This window comes from Macrobrachium rosenbergii, chromosome 40 (genome assembly GCF_040412425.1).
Source record: "Macrobrachium rosenbergii isolate ZJJX-2024 chromosome 40, ASM4041242v1, whole genome shotgun sequence".
Lineage (NCBI taxonomy): Eukaryota > Metazoa > Arthropoda > Malacostraca > Decapoda > Palaemonidae > Macrobrachium > Macrobrachium rosenbergii.
Window position 1 is genome coordinate 18,671,246 of NC_089780.1, and position 17,094 is coordinate 18,688,339.

The 17,094-nt window shown below is 35.3% G+C and overlaps 2 protein-coding genes across 5 annotated transcripts in view; one reads left to right on the forward strand and one right to left on the reverse strand.

Annotated features, from left to right (window-relative positions):
- LOC136826202 (zinc finger protein 585A-like) overlaps positions 1–17,094 on the reverse strand; it is a 65,946-nt gene continuing 48,852 nt past the window's right edge. Inside the window, exons 1-4 of one of the 4 annotated variants that reach the window (XR_010849541.1) lie at positions 9,948–10,188; positions 6,497–6,613; positions 3,017–4,662; positions 1–2,973 (exon numbers count right to left, since the gene is read on the reverse strand). The gene's annotated coding sequence lies outside the window, so the exon portion shown is untranslated. Of the gene's footprint in view, positions 2,974–3,016; positions 4,663–6,496; positions 6,614–9,947; positions 10,189–17,094 lie in introns of those variants that run through there. The other 3 variants (XR_010849543.1, XR_010849544.1, XR_010849542.1) reach the window with 3 other exon arrangements.
- Positions 11,104–16,634, forward strand: LOC136826201 (uncharacterized). The gene is made up of 2 exons (XM_067083272.1): positions 11,104–12,168; positions 12,395–16,634. The coding sequence occupies exons 1-2, from the start codon at positions 11,291–11,293 to the stop codon at positions 14,499–14,501; spliced, it is 2,985 nt and encodes a 994-aa protein (XP_066939373.1). The 5' UTR covers positions 11,104–11,290; the 3' UTR covers positions 14,502–16,634.

Genomic DNA, 17,094 nt, shown 5'->3' on the forward strand with positions numbered 1-17,094 from the left:
CTTGATTGAATTTTTATTTTCTGAAATAACTTGGAATATCACAATTTTGTTTGCATATACATTCAATGAAAATACTTACAAAATTTGGAAAACAACGAATATACAACATATATGTTGAAGGTCTAAGCTGCGCCCTTCCTACAGTAAAATGTACCAAACATGTTGGTATTTTATCGCATACACATCACAAACAAGTTGAATACAAGACAACGACTACTCCAGTGCTTCGTGTGGTTATCCAGCGTTTGCCAAATCAGTTCATTTACTGTCGTTGACTTGTTTTCAACCTGTTTGTAATACGTATGCAATAATTTCACAGCATGTGTATGACATTTTACACTGTAGTGTGAACGCACATTTCTACACAGCCTTTGAATTTAATATTGCAATTATGGTTTAGATTCTTGGCAAGGTCTATTTCTGTTGGTGAATGAAACTAAGCAGTGAAGAGCTAAATACACTTTTTCAATGGAAAATCTTTGATGAACCTAATTGCTTTTCTTTTTTGGATACAAATACTTTGAAAAACCTAAAAACAAGACTGGAATGACTTAAAAAACATTGACTTATTAAAAAAAAAAACTTAAAATTACTGAAAAACATACTCAAAATTACTTAAAAACACTGACTTATAATTACTGAAAAAAGTGACTTAAAATTACTGAAAAACATTGACTTAAAATTATTGAAAAGCATGACTTAACAAAGACTACTCAAATGCCTCCACAAAAGCCTTTGGAAAAGTGACAACTCTGCCAGTCATGTTGAGATAACACACTACTAACGGCAGATGCTTCAATTATCTGTCAATATTTGGTTTTCTATCTACAATTAAGCCATTTCATGTGATACGTCACTTTACTATAATTCTTTTATTTTTGTATTTTACCAACGTATGTAACAGGACATAGAGGCTAGTTGCTTCAAAGGTTTTCTAAGGAAATTTTGTATTTAAGACTTCACTGCTTAGTTTTTCCGTAAAATTTCGATGAAACTACACATTCTAAGCTGTTCTAACGTTAGTGCAATACAAAATTAAAATGCAAATATTACAATTATAGTTATTGGTTACATTCTGGTGAATTCTAACATTCTACAGGCTATTCAACATTTAAATTTGTTGTATACAGAATCCTCTGTCGTTACAACATTGACAAGTCACTTTTGAATGTTGCTTCATTTTCATCTGCACAAAAACAAAAACATCTTAGAATGACAAAACTGAAATCAAAGGCACTGAAATATTTAATATGCTGTGTGTTACGGCTGGTTCCCTGAATTTCAAATTTAAACTGTGCTAATTACCCAATTTGCTAGATCATTCTCATGACAATAGGCTGTATGGCTTTGGGGGGGTGGGGGCCGCACTGATGGTAAATGTCTGCAGACGATAAATCAGATGATCATAATTGGTGCTATGGAGATTTGTATCTGAAATGTTTATGAAATAATTTTATCTACCATTTTTTTGTATTCTTGGAGACTGTAATCGCTAATTTATAATCTAGTTAGTCAGAAAAATTATGTAAAAATAATGCCAGGATGAAATTTTTGAACATTCATCACAAAAAAACGTATTTGAAAATAGTGTGATGTCTTAACTTTCTGCTACTTCAATAAATCAGCAAATCGAAAGTAAGATAAACACCTCAACGACAAATTTAAACTAATCCAAGTTCCAGAGACTTCAAAACTATTTTATATTATCACTGAGGACTTTACACAACCATGCAAGAAGGGTATGTAGCCCTTAATTACATGTAATTTCTCTGAATACAAAGCCAGCAGGCAAATGGTATAAAAAATCACCAAACCTTTTAATCAGCAGTTTTGTCATTCTATAGCTGAGTTATCACAGTAATTGTCTGCTAAAATAATTCAGTTACTTTTAAACAAGGCCTTGTCATATTCTACGTGTGACTGGTCTGATGAGTTGCTACAAGGATTTGCAAAACTAAAATCATGAAATTTACAGTAAACTGCTCTACCGTTGTTGTATAATGGATAAAACCTTACAAATGATACATTTGAAAACTATGCCGGAGAAGAATGAATGCAAAACTTCCAGGAATTTAATAAAGTTCCAATATATTTTTAAGTTAAGCCTTGGACAGAGTGACAAGGATAATTCACATTACATGATCCACAGTTCCCATACAAACTGATTACATTGTCATCATATCTTCACGGTTTAAATACATGTGGATGGATCTATCTACCATTTTGCTTCTATCAACCTGCGGACACTGCAAGATGTTCTGTTTTATGATTTCGAAAACACCTACGACTGTAGGTGATCCGTTCTCAGTTACAAATATACGATCACCTTTAAAAAAAATGATCAGATATTACAGAAAAGAGGTGGCAGAAAGGTGGCCAGCGATCAATTTCTTAACAAATAGTTGCTTTTATAAAAATTTAACCTAACAGAGTTTGGGACAAATTTCCCTTATCAGATGAGTTATGGTACAGAATAATTTAACTTAGCAGGAGTTTGGGACAAATTTACGTAATCAAATGAAACTGAGGTACAGAATATACGGTAGGTGGCCAATGAACTATAATTCCGTCTTACATTACTTGCTTTAAAGGGAAGTCAATTTAACGTATAAGAAACTTTGAAAACGATGCAAGACCTATACGATGGTTTATAGGAACAATATGCAACGGTATAGCGATAGGCTGTAAATATAAGCAAGTTGTGTTTATATAAAACACAAGATTGTAAACTGGATAAAATCACTGTTTAAAAGTCGATGAATTAAACTATACGTAACTGGTCAGTCACACGTTTTGATTACCTTGTTTAAAGCAGTGTACATAGTTTTCACACGTTTTGATTACCTTGTTTAAAGCAGTGTACATAGTTTACACACGTTTTGGTTACCTTGTTTAAAGTAGTGTACATAGTTTTCACACATTTTGATTGCCTTGTTTAAAGTAGTGTACATAGTTTTCACACATTTTGATTGCCTTGTTTAAAGTAGTGTACATAGTTTACACACGTTTTGATTACCTTGTTTAAAGTAGTGTACATAGTTTACACACGTTTTGATTACCTTGTTTAAAGTAGTGTACATAGTTTACACACGTTTTGATTACCTTGTTTAAAGTAGTGTAGTTTACACACGTTTTGGTTACCTTATTTAAAGTAGTGTACATAGCTTTACAAAATAAACAAACACATACTTGCATAAATGTATAAATATAGTTTGATAATTTACGAGCTTTTTTGGCATATGAACTTACAATCAGTAAGTGAACACAAGAACAATGCTCAAGAAACCTTAGTGGGCAGAATAAAGGCAAGGAATCTTTTCCTCGTCTACATTTCTTAGATACGATTCATTCTTACTGTTCAATAGCCTTACCCAACAAAGACACACAAAAGAATAACTAAAGTAATTTTCAATGGTTTTATGATGCCCTGTTTCCGGATAAACTTATTAAATTGATTATCTTCATTATCACACTTGTAGTTTACGGATTTTTTCAATTTATGCGAATAAGCAAACTATAGAATTCTTCATATTAAAACACACAAATATTTTTTATCTATGAAGTGTACTGCAAGTTAATCAAGCTTCTCAGTTCTAGTCTAGTTATGATTACCAAGCTGCATTTAAGATTACTTTTAATTAAAAATTGATTTCCTTGTTGCTAGAGGATTTCAACAAACAAGTTTTAAAAGATTTTGGAAATACACTCGAAAGACCCTTACATGAACTAACTTCAAAGAGATTGTGATCTATTATAAAGTAGAAAAATTTTAAACTTTAAAATCAGTTGAAAAGACTAAGATAAGACTTTAATATACCTCAAATATTCTGGTCACATCCTTGAATTGAAACCTGACTTGTTTATTGTAAATTCAGTGAGTCTTTTTCCCATCTTAAGTCAGCATCTTAAAAACATACCAGGCAGTTCAGTTAGGGACTGATAAACAAACAAGGGTGAAAAAGGCTGACTGGAAAAACCGTTAGCACCAAAAAGGATCAATAATTCAGGTAAAGTGGGCGATGAAATTAAGCGCAATGCTTTCCACTCCTAATGAAGCATTAAACAGACATTTCGTTCGAAAATTAACTAAATTAATCTAAACGTACATGGAGATGTATGTTATAATGTTTAACAGCAAATATTCCCAAAGAAAATTCTATACTTTACAAAAAAAAATATCCGGCATTATGAAATCTGTGTGACTGTTCCTTAATTATAATAAGGAAAATTTCCAAAGCAATCTTATTATCACGTTAAGATATATACACATTCATAAAATGAAAATGAAACCATCTAAAATGACCTGACAAGATATGGAGTGCTGATAATTCCTACAGAGCTTTAATATACCAAATAAAGTCGGATAATAGATTAGTAGCTGTGACTAGAACTATTTAGTGCTTCATTTGGAGTTTAGTACAAATTAAAAGCAAAATATAATAATGGAAACAATATTTTTCCTTGAGGACTCTTGTTGACATGATATTCTGAAGTAATTCACAGGCCAGTAGATCTTCAACTTGTCTGTCCTTACGAGGAACTCTTCACGGTACTTAATTCTTTATGCTCTGGTAAATGTATCTCAATGTTTCTTCATGCTGAGTTAAGTGCAGTTGGCTATACAGTAATTTATTTCCTTCGTTGCTACGACTCATTTCAATTCTGTGAAAAGAAATAAAAGTCAGAATTTGACATACAGTATATTCAAAAGTCATGATTTGACATATTGTATATTCTAACTTTTTGCTCATTTCACTGTGTACATCAACATATATGTTGCACTAATAAAATGGTTTCAGTAAATACTAACGAAAATGAAGATTAGTAAGCAGCCTATATGGTTTAATGACATTCAAAATTTTCTTGACGTTAAGAGCAAACATGACATCAGTGAATGTAGACATTACTGCCTTCATCTAAAAGTTAAGTATCCAGCATCCACGAGTTAATATTAATTTAATTTGTAAGCCAACCCAATCTTCGGCTCATCGATCAAACCTTAATCAGTTGAGTGACTAATATTACAATAAACCACTGGATAAAACATCTTGCCTTACTCCACTGAATAATCAATTACAGTATATCTTCTTCCTCTGAATAACCAGGTTGAATGATTTGTCCTACCTCTTTCTGCTGACAAACTAATACTTACTGCAACCCACAAACTTACTTGCCTTAGCTTTACTCTACTGACAAACCAACCTACAATAGACAACTGATTTACTAAATCAACAATAACCCAGTGACTAATGTAGTAGCACTCCACATTGATTGGCTGAATAACGTAGCCCACCCTACCCTACTAATTTATCCTAACTTAACTCACTGACTGACACGTTCTAATTTAATCCAGTGAGTAAACTATTCCACTAGTCTGTTAACTTATCTATTGTCAATAGGAAAAACCTAAAGACTTACACAAATCACGCTACCTTGACATAAAACTTATAAATATATCATACTCCTTTGTACACTCAAATTATCTTGCATTCAGTGACTTTCCAATACTAACTTAATAATACATGACACCTTAATTCAGTTAACAGAATTTACCTTAACCTAAATTGTCCTACTCTGCTTAACTGACTGTCCTAACCTTACTCCATTAATTGAACATTAATCTCCTAACCAGAGGTTAACATTATCTGCCAACTAACTTGTCTTCCTTACTCCAGTATTGCTTAATTCTTTTATGCTCTCTGTGTCAGTGCTAGAATCTCTGCTAAAAAGTTGGAGGAGTCCTACATAGTTTGCTAACTCCAATATTTAGACTGTAGTTGTATGAAGCAAAATATGAAATTATTTCATATCTACAGGCTCCACCAACTGTGGCTTGATTTAAGTTTCCTATCCTATGAACTTTTTTCATCAACATGAGAAAAGGCATTCTTGCACTCTTATTAAGTCAAATGGTAGTACAACTTCGCATGGGACTTTATAATGGTAGTTAAAATTAGCCCTTTCAATTGAAATTCTGACTGAAACCAAATATGCAGCAAGATGCAGTTACCGTACCAGATAAATATTACTTGTAACCAGGAAGACTTTGATACATCACAAAAAATGACTGACCTGTTCCTCTTAGAGCATCTTGCAGACACAACAAGACTGGTCATAAAACATAAATATACCTCTCTTCCTTGTACTCAAATTATCTTGTATTCAGTGACTGTCCAGTACTTACTCACTCTAGTAACTAACCAAGATAAATTCAACCCCTCATCTAACTAATCCTGCCTCAGCTCACTAACCAGCCAATCTTGAAAGGCCAATCCTATCTTAAAACACTGAGTACTAATTTATTATACCTTATCATTCATTCTGCAGACTAACCATACCCTAACTTATTCCACGGACTCACAATAACCTACTGGGTAACCAGCCTTCCATTGATTCACTGGCTTCTGTATGCTATCTCAGGCCTGTGACTGGTCGACCGTTTCAATTTTTTTAATACCTTTCAATTTTAAAACAACAACTCTTTTAGTGCTGCTACCTTTGAATAAATCCAGTCATCACACCAGCTGGGTTCTTGTGATACAGTACTTCTTACTCTCAAAATAAGATGCCAGAATTTCAACAAATGTCCTCAAGTTCAAAGTTCAAGCTGCACCTGAAAGATTAAAAAATACAGTGAATTCAAAATGCAATAACTGTGTTTTAATAAATATGCTTTGAACAATACTGCTAAACTTTTCCTTGTTTATTGTTAAGGGCTAGGAATGACAAACAGGACTTGGAATTACAGTGCAAGTACAAATCCAAACAGTAGCATATGCAAGTTGAGATGAAAAAAATTCAACCCTCCAAAGGGACTCCAGTCTTGCAAATAGGGAATACCTCTTTTGTTTACGATTTAGCAGAAGAGCAAAAAGTTAATGTTTATATGAATTTTGTGTTTTCAATCTGTAAATGCCAACTGCAAAGCTCAAAAGTACCTGAGAATAATTGAAGCATCACACTTGTAATGTTGAATAAAAACAATCTTCACATTCTTTTCCAGAACCACAAAACAAATCATGAGCCTAACCTAAGAAATTAACTGGAATTATGGTCATTTCAAACAAAACAGGAATGACTAATTTCTGGCTAACATCAAGAAAATCATCTGTCGACTAGTGACAACTGGGGAGGTTTTCCTTATTGATTGTTAAAGGCAACATTGTATTAATAATACCAGGTTGAAATAAGACAAACTAATTTCTTTATATAATATAGATCATGAGCATCACTTTCTCAGTCCACTTTGTGATCTTATCCTCCTTAACAGCTTTGTCACTCAACAAATAAACACTTACTGTACTGTTCATTCTTTTGTTGATGCCCACTCATTACCACTACCCCATTCGTTATCACTCATTACCACTACCCCATTCGTTACCAGTCATTATCACAGCCCCATTTTACCTAATTACATAAGTACTGTCTTGTACTTATGAACTGTACACTATTTCTGTTATTTTTGTTTTTTTATTCCTGTTATTTTTATGTTTTTTATTACATAAATCACTGCTGCTTTTGGTGCTACTCACTTTACGTTTAGGGAAATAAAAAGGCTGGTGTGCCCCTACAATAACGGTCAAAAGCACTTACGGCATAAGAAAAGTCAGAAACTGGAAATCACTCTGCTTAACTAAAAAGCAAAAATATTTTGAAAAAAGTTCCAAGGGAAATTCCACTGCACAAAATTCAATTTGCTGTGTGCGAAAAACATGTGAAATCCCACAGATACATTCTGTAGGTATTCTCTGAAGCATGATGTGCCTTCTGGTTATTATTCTTCATCCAGGAAGGCTGAGACAGAATTCAATGTGATCGAAAGTTCCCTCTCAACTTACCTCAGCTAGTGGTGAAACTTTGTATGACTAAAAGGCTCTAAAGAGGGCAAGAGAAAGGAATTTAAGGTTACAAGGGATGGCTGGCTAGATTTATTAAGCATTGCAACCTCAAGAAATTAAAACCAGAGAACTTGCATCAACAACATGAATGATGCATTATCATTCCCAAACTCCCTTAAGGAACTCAAGAAGAGAAATATTACCTTCTAAAGCAAGGTCTAACTTTGTGAAGAAATTCACGTGTTCTGGAAGATGCCTCACTACACACAGCCAAGTGCAGTGCAAGCCCTGGGTCTCAAGGATGCAGACGACCCTCATGAATTGACCATATAGCCTTCACCCTTAAGATTACAATATTTCATGTCCCAGTTTTGGTAGTACAACAAGACTATGGTAGTTGTTATGATGTTCTAAAAATAGTTTTATAAGGTTTTCTGTCTTGATTTGTGCTGCCTTGATGCAGACCCACAGCAACATCAGGGACATCTGAAAGAGCTTCACAGTTGTAGGTGCAATTGTCCTCAGTGGAGAGGCTGTAGAAACCATAAAACTCGAAGTCATTCAAGTCTCGATTTCGATTTTAAAGACTACTGTACTAATACTATTACACCTATCTTTTGTACATATTATGCTGAATATGCCAGGCAGTGAAACAAGATGTGTCTCAAAACACAAAAGTATTTCACTTCCTTCTCCCTAAGTCACTATACTCAAGAGCAATATCTTTCTAAGTGGTGTCCTGGTTTACGTTAGGATTTATACTACAAGTACTGTAGGCATAAGCCTAGTTGGTTGGTGTCAAGCTAGACAGGTAAGATGCAGTTTAAGTTAGGCCAGGGAGGGTTGGGTTAGGTTAGGAAGTATCTGCCAGTACTGCAGGCATAATTTCTAGTAGTTAAGGAGGGTCAGACATTTCAGAGCACACTAGGTTAGGTTAGGTCAAGGAAGGTTGGGTTGAGCTGAATTCCTTTAAAATACTACGGGCATAATAATTAGAAAATTAAGGTGGTGCACGGCGTAAAGATCTTCCCCAATCCCTTTCAGCTACGATGTGGTGCCGTAGGTTGGGTTGAGCTGGATCCGTGTAATTATCACTGTGGACTTTCTGCTTTTTATCTTTGTTTTTACTAGGCCAAAATATTTTTGCAGCTACTATTTTGTCACTTTCATATTTCAGAATTGTTCTCATTCCCCCGCCCCCCCAAAATAAATTCTAGTTTCCAATGGTGTCTCTATTATTGGTAATTCTATATATTAGCTCCGCTCTTGTTTTTACCCTAAAAGAGTTCAGAGGTCTGGTTAAACAAATCATTTATAACTAACTAACTTTTTCAACTGGTTTTTTCTACACTTTTAGGGGTTCTGATACTGGCGGTGCATCTGTTTGTTGTCGGCCAAATGGAATATCACTTCGCCGTGTTTAGTACTGGCCCGGGAGGGGGGGGGTTACCCATACGTTAACAAGTTATTGCACTTGCCGGACGGGATAGGAACCGTCCGAAACAGACGTACCCATGCTCTGTCTTGTGAAGATTGCGTATGGAAACCCCTTGTTGGATGGACTTTGGGGGTTAATTACGGGTTAATTACACTCGAGCACCACAAATGAAAGGTAAATTCATAATTAGCAACCAAAAAAAAATAGAAAAAGTAAAGTTATAGTGCCGTCGGCGACGTGGAGCTACCCTATAGTTCTACCAAAATTCTAGTTTCCAATGGTGTCTCTGCTATTAGTGTTAGATATACAGATACATTGGAGAAACAAAAACCAGGGGGCTGCACCCACAAAAACTTAGAATTACAAATGCATCAGCATCACATAAAACAGGGGAAAATACCTTTCATATATTTGGCGATAAATTTTTGCCATAACCTTACCTTATCTTAGCTTCCAATTTACACTTTCACCATCACCAACAAACCTAAATTACATGTTGCTATTTCTAGTGAGAATCCATCAGGCTAACTGTAGGCAGCATGTTATTAGTTCAGAGTCAAATTACTGCCCTCTGCTTTATCCTGGGGATAAATTCACGTCAAAATAAATGACACCTTTACTGGAACTATCTGAATATAACTAAGTTGACTATGTATCCAAAAGAGCCTTACCTTCACCGATAAATATGAGGGCCGAAGTACAACCGAGTCTTTCACTTCACTAGGATGAAGGAATAGTGTCACGTGACTCTCAGAGGTTCCAATAATGTTCTGCCGAATTTAGAAAACTATCGCAGTCGTTTACTCGATAATTATAATTCATTTCGACTGTTATCGAAGTTTTTAACGAAATTATAAAACTTCAAAAGATCGTAACTGACCGTAATTGTTATTGTCATAATTTCTGTATTGTGGTTTTTAAAGATAGCAGGACCATATATGAGAACTCTCCACTATTGCTTCAAAAGAAAGAATAGTACCATAAAAAGAGAGATTTAAAAAAAAAGTCATTCTGCATGAATGCAGCTTAGAAACTTCTTGATTACTTCTAGATTTCCTATTAGCATACGCACAGTTAATGGAAATACTTCAGAAAATAAAAACACCTAGGGCATCTGGTGGACGTGAGAACTAAAAAAAAAAGACACGACAGTTGATGGAAATTTAACAGTATGTAATAAAAAATGCTTTTCGAATTTTCAGTTAACAACTAATCGTTAATAACAGTTGCGTACTTGTCAGATTATACAGTTAAATGATATTTATTAGCAAGCATTGATAATATGACGAAGTGCTTAAACAAATAACTAAATCTTCTATTAATAATTCCTGCCAGTTTTTTTATATCGGAATAACACATGACAGATGTTAATTTATTAATATTTGATTGTGAATATTTAACTTGTTTCTGGATTTAGTGCTTTCGTGTATGAGTACTATTGTTGTACTCATACATACATATGTATATATATATATATATATATATATATATATATATATATATATATATATATATATATACAGTATATATATATATATACATTTTCATTTCTTTAATAAGTTAATTTGAGGGAAATTGTAAATTTGGCACTGTAAAAAAAATAAACATAGTGGGGCCCCTTCTCTCGCCTTGAGGCACTCAGCACTTGCTTAATGGTTAATCTACAGGTGACATCCGTGTATAATCTTACTGAATCATTTAACAGAGCTTGACGCTGCACTGCTTCTATTAATCAGTCAAAGAGTAACTGTGCTGCTATCTTATCAGATCATGATAAGGAACTGGGAATATTATTAGTAACATGGAGAGAAAAGCAAATCACACAGCAGTGCCGAGTAGTCAGTGCGACTGGTCATTTCGATAAACAAGAGTTACGTTATTTAAAACTACTGGGAGAATCTATACTTAAATACCTTTATTTTCCATTTACCTGTGACCATGAGTGTTGTACATTTTCACCATCGTTGACGCTTAAGGAAAAGAAAGTAAAAATTTGACTTTCTGACCAGGCATAATGTCTCAACAAGAACTGACTGTCCACCACCGTGTGAACTACACCAGGTATGCTAGGTTAATATATTGCCTAAGCACAGAAATTATACTGCAAGCATTTAAATGGCTGTACGAAGGAAAATCTCTAACACTGAAGGAGTTCTATGAAAAAGAGCCCAAGAAATTCGAAAACATTCCAGAGCATTATCGCAGAGATATCAAAAATGGAAAACAGCCAGAGGAGATGGATTTCACTTTTTTGTACAAGCTGCTCCAAAGTGTCTGTGGTTTAGCTAATCCAAACAATGCAATATGGTTCAAAGAGGCGCCAATGCCCAGTGATAAACCTCTTGAAAATGCCCTATATCAAATAAAAGCATTGAGGAATGCGTTGTCTCACCCTAATCCTAAGAATTTTATGCTACTTAGCGACCAAGATTTGGACAAAGCTGTAGGAAAACTCCAGATGCTCTTTGAGAATGTCTTGAAATCATCAGCAATAAAGGCACGAATAAACAAAAGAAAACTGAACAGGGCCATCACCAAAATGCAAGATGGTCTCCGAAAGGAGCAATATCTTGACAGCTCACTCAGCAATAAAGAGTTTTTGAAGATAAGTCTGGAGGAGCTCTTGGATCAGATCTCCAGCCACCCCAAGACAGCATACTTGAACCCCAGGCTGGAAGAAGTAACCGATAAAAAATTTGAGGGACAAAGTAACCCCGGACTGGAAGAAGTAACCGATGTAAAATTTGAGGGTCAAAGTAAGTTGGGTGACAGCCGGCAACCGAAAACTTTCATACTGAAAGACCTCTTTGATCGCGAGACTCATGCAAAACAAGTACCTAAGGTCATCGTTCTGAGTGGGTCGACAGGATCTGGAAAGACTTCTTTATGCAGGTGAGATAAATGTATTTTTAACGTTAATGTACCCTCTCCATCATGTGGCATTGTTATACAACAAATTTCAGTCTAGCGTAGCACTCAGTGAAATAACGACACATGAATACTTGACAAATAATATCAGTAGCATTTTGAAAGTCTGAGAGCTCATTGCTCCACCATTAATCAGAAAGAAAGAAACGGCTTGTGTGATATCTACAGAAATCATATCTTTAACTTCCAGATTTTTAGCAAGAGACTGGTTGTCTAAATCAACGTCTGTGAGACAGTTGGGGAAATATGACCTAGTGCTGTTACTCAGCTGTAGGAGGATTACTACAACAGACCTTCATCGCCTCTTGAGAAACAGCCTGCTACCTAAAGCTACTAAATTGCTTGACACCCTAGAGTTATCAACATTTCTAAAATGTCACAGAATACTGTGGCTTGTAGATGGCTGGGATGAGGCGAAATCTGAAGCTATAACACTCATAACGGATCTGTTCGTCAAAGTAGAACATGAATGGATGCATCATACAGTTCTAATTACTTCAAGGCCTAATCTGGTCAGCGAAATCTTGAAGAGAACTGGTTGTCAGGACACTATTCTGAAAGTTCAATTGCTGGGGCTTGATGAAAAAGAACAAAAACAACTATTGCAACTTAATTCGAGAGGATCCCAAACTTCCTTTGACAGTGGTTCAATAGAGAGATTTTTAAGCTTTGTTGACAAATGCAGTATTAGCATCAAGGAAGATCTGAAAAACCCTTTGAAGTTTCTTTTGATATTTAGAATCTGGGCTGAAGATTCAAGTAAAGTTATAACTGGAAGCTTGATTCAGCTATACGGTGCCATAAAAGATTCTTATCAGAAGCGCCTCCTCATAAGGTTGAAGGAGCAGCCTTTTGCAGCAGAAAATAATTCAGAATACCTTGTCACCGCTTGGTTAAAGGAATTATCAAAAGTTACTTTTGAGTCCTTCTTAAAAAATGAGGGACTACACCTTAGTCCTGAATGCATTAAGATCTTGAAAAATTCTTGCTACCCATCTGTAGCAACTTATTGCCTGTCTACGTTTCTTGAATACCATCAACAGACAGACTCTATACAATCGCATCAGTATTCATTCCTTCATCCAACGCAGAAGATATTTTTTGCATCACAATATATTGTAAATATTATCAATGAAGCTGAAAACCCAGAACAGAAGGTAGACGAGATTTTTCAACAAAATATCAGCAGCTTTGAACTGAGCCATGCCATCGACCCTTTTCTTGGTGTGTATGATATATCAGCTCAAATTCAGTTAGTCTTTATGAGTATTGTCTCAAAGGTATCTAACGGATTCCTATGGCCTCATCTGCAGCAAATGCATATCAGGTCTTTCTGTGAATCTACAGTCAAGAAGGTGATAGATAGTCTGTTCAATTCATACACAAAACAAACACCAGACGTTGATAACATAAGAGAATTTTTCCCAGTTCTTCGTAGTGCTTTAGAAATACAAAGTGCCAATGGTGGTCTTGAAAAATGGCCGGTCAGATCTCTGCTGAAGGTGATATATTTATCCATTCCTGAGGGCAACACATCTAGTAGATGGCTGGAAGTGCTCAGGGTCTGCCGGTATGATCAAAATGTGCTGCAGGAGGTTGTACAGTATATTGACACGCAAGAATTACAAGTTTCCGATGCCCATCTAAAAGCAGCCTGGGAGCTCATGTGCTATGTTGTTCCTAGGAAAATTCTTGTCAGTATTTCAGGAGACCCAAAGCAACTGCCTGACCTAGAAATTTTGCTCCACTTAGTTCGGAAGCACAGGATTGAAGTTCAGCTTGTCCTGCTACAACACTTGACGAATCTTAGAAAGCGTGATCTGTCCGGTGACTATTTGGAGATGCTATGCAGCCATGACTCGAACTGCAGATTAACACACTTTTCTGGTTGCCTGAGCAGACAAGATCTTGGCGCGCTGCAGAAGGCGTCCTCTCTAGAGACTCTATCAATACGTATAATGGATGGCGAGGTTGTTAAACAGCTTCATAACATAACTCGCAAGTTTAAGAATTTGAGTGCCATAATGGTCGTGTATGACTTGAAATCATATCCACACGTTAGACTGCCACTCAATGAAAAAAGATATTTTACGAAATTTCTCACAGTTATGGTCTTTTTTCCACATTTACACGAAACAGATGTCAAAAGAGCTGCTGATTTTATCTGCTGCTTTTGTAAAAATTACTTTACAATTCACTTTAGTAGGATTGGAAAGCATGGCATTAATACAATTTCTTCTGCCTTAACTAAAAACAAGGTGACAGTTACCAGCATGTACAAAAACCGTCTATCGTAAAGGACTTCAAGAACCTGCCTTAGCTAATATTGGTTTTATTTTAGTTAATAAAGAACACGCACTGTGCACTCCTGATTCCCGTTAAGGAAAACAAATGCTTTTCACAATAAAGTTAGGTAATTTACAATATAGACTGATAACGTAATATCTATAAATTGAGAATTTACCTTAATAAATGAATGTTTCGTGAGTGTATTGAAGGGACCAGAGAAAAGGCCTAGATAATTCTTCAAGATCTTCAAGATTTTGGCGAAAGTAGTGGATGTTATGATTAAATGAAGTTCACGTGCTTCGATAACTACTGAGGTACCTTTTTATCTGTGTACAAACTCATTGTTCATAATCATGAACAGTTATTGTGAAAATTTCTGTTGTTTACAGCGTATGCATGGCTGAGCCTACTGCACTGGTACATTTTCACGCAAATGGGTGGCAGTAATATGTTAAGAGTCATATTAAAAACGATTTAATCCCCTCCTTAGAATCATATATACCTGATTATACATATATGAGTAAATCATTAGACGGGGAAATGTTTGAAGGGCTTGTTCACTGCGGTAGTTTTAGTTACCAGAACTGAACACTGCACTGAAATCAGAATTGCAGAAGAGCCCCTGTATTAGCTCTGTCAGTTTCTTGTGCAAGACCAGTGGGTATGGGAGAGTGTATAAATAACATTTTTTTCTCTCTCTATCCCTCTCTCTTTTTAGTCTGTAAAAACTTATTTTCTTGTAACCAGTGATATGATTTCCCTAGATCATAGTCTCTTACATGGAACGGCATTCCTTTCAAAATGATGCATATGGATGAAAATAATTACAGGACATGCCGGTGAATATAACCATGAAATGTAACTTGGGATCACGTCAAGATTAGCGAACCCAACATCTCCATGTCAAGAACAGCGAACCCAATGATCCCCGTGTAAAGAATGAACAACCATTTTCGGTCCGAACTCCAATTCCACATGAGGGCTAGTACTGAGCATGGCGAAACAGTGATTCATATACACTTTCGCCGTGTTTAGTACTACCCACTGGTTGGTCAAATGTATTTCGCCTTGTTTAGTACTAGCCCCTTGGGGATCAAATGTTTGGTACCGAAGTGTTCATGTCTAGAACAGCGAACCCGATTATTCCCATGTAAAGAGTAAGGAACCCAATAATCTTGTAAAGAATAGCGAACGCTGCTGCGAGCGGGTTCGCTAATTTTGACATGATCCAGAAGTTAGTATTGTTTCAAAGATAACGGTTATAACCGTTGCGGTTTGAGCACTTGCTGTTATCGGTTGACAATGTAAATCTTATCTTTTATCAGTGCAATGTGAACAGATGAACATTGCTTGTCGTTATTACCATCATTTTTATAATAATTTTGTCATTGTTTGAGGCATAATACATAAGCACACTCTCTCTCTCTCTCTCTCTCTCTCTCTCTCTCTATCTTTCCTGTAGCCTCTCACACACGCACACACACAAAGAAACCAGCTAAAGAAACTATAAAAATTCATGTTACTTTACATTTATTATATATCTAAGGAAAATTGTCATTACAGTTCCCTGCGATTTTTGCCTCCACTTAACCAGTTTCAACCAAATTCCAGTTTCAACCAAATTTTCTTCATGTACGTGTTTACTTTTTTTCATTTTGATCTGAAGACAAATTCAGTGTGTCAGTGTGAGTTACAGTTTCATCTTTTTGATTTTAGCTCGTTTGGTCTCTACCATGTCGTAAACACATGTCGGCAACTTATCGAAAAACAAATCACAAAGAAGTTGAAAACAAGTCAGCGACACACTGGGAGTTCTAACCAGTACTTCACACGACTACCCAGCAATTGCCAACGGGTCGTTCTCCTCTTAAGGTTGTCGACTTGTTCTCAACCTATTGTGGTATGTATCCTACAAGTTGCCGACATGTGTACAACATGTTTAAAGGTAGTGTGGATACACCCTAAAATGTATTTATACTTGATACACTGTTACCTTCGCTAACTGTTGATGTCTGACTTCTGGCATGTGCATTACCAACAGAAACATTTATTTATATGTATCCAGTTGTTCCAAATAAAACATTATAACGCAAAAGTGTCTGTGTATTTTCCCATGAGATTTTTATCCAGTAAAAAATCCGATAATACCGGCATTTTATTTCCTCTTACTTTCCCACGTCCGATGAAAAAAAAAAAAAGGTAGGTAACACGAGAAACATTCGACACAAACTGAAAGAATCCAAGACATTATTCTCTTATCTCACACTTAGTCACGAAATATGCATTAATATTAGCTTGTATAAAATATGCATACTACTACTTCTAATTTTATTATTATTATTATTATTATTATTATTATTATTATTATTATTATTATTATTATTATTATTATTACTCACAATCAAAAAAAGAACATTCATATGGGACCATTAAAAATTATAATAAATATTTTTTCAGTGAAGAGTGATTGACTGATTTATGGCTACTAAAACTGGCCATACATCAATCAATCAATCATAAAATATAAAGGAGAGGAATTTAAATCTCTCTAGGAATTAACGACAAAGGAAATTAAGATGAGAGAAACGACAGAGAGAAGCA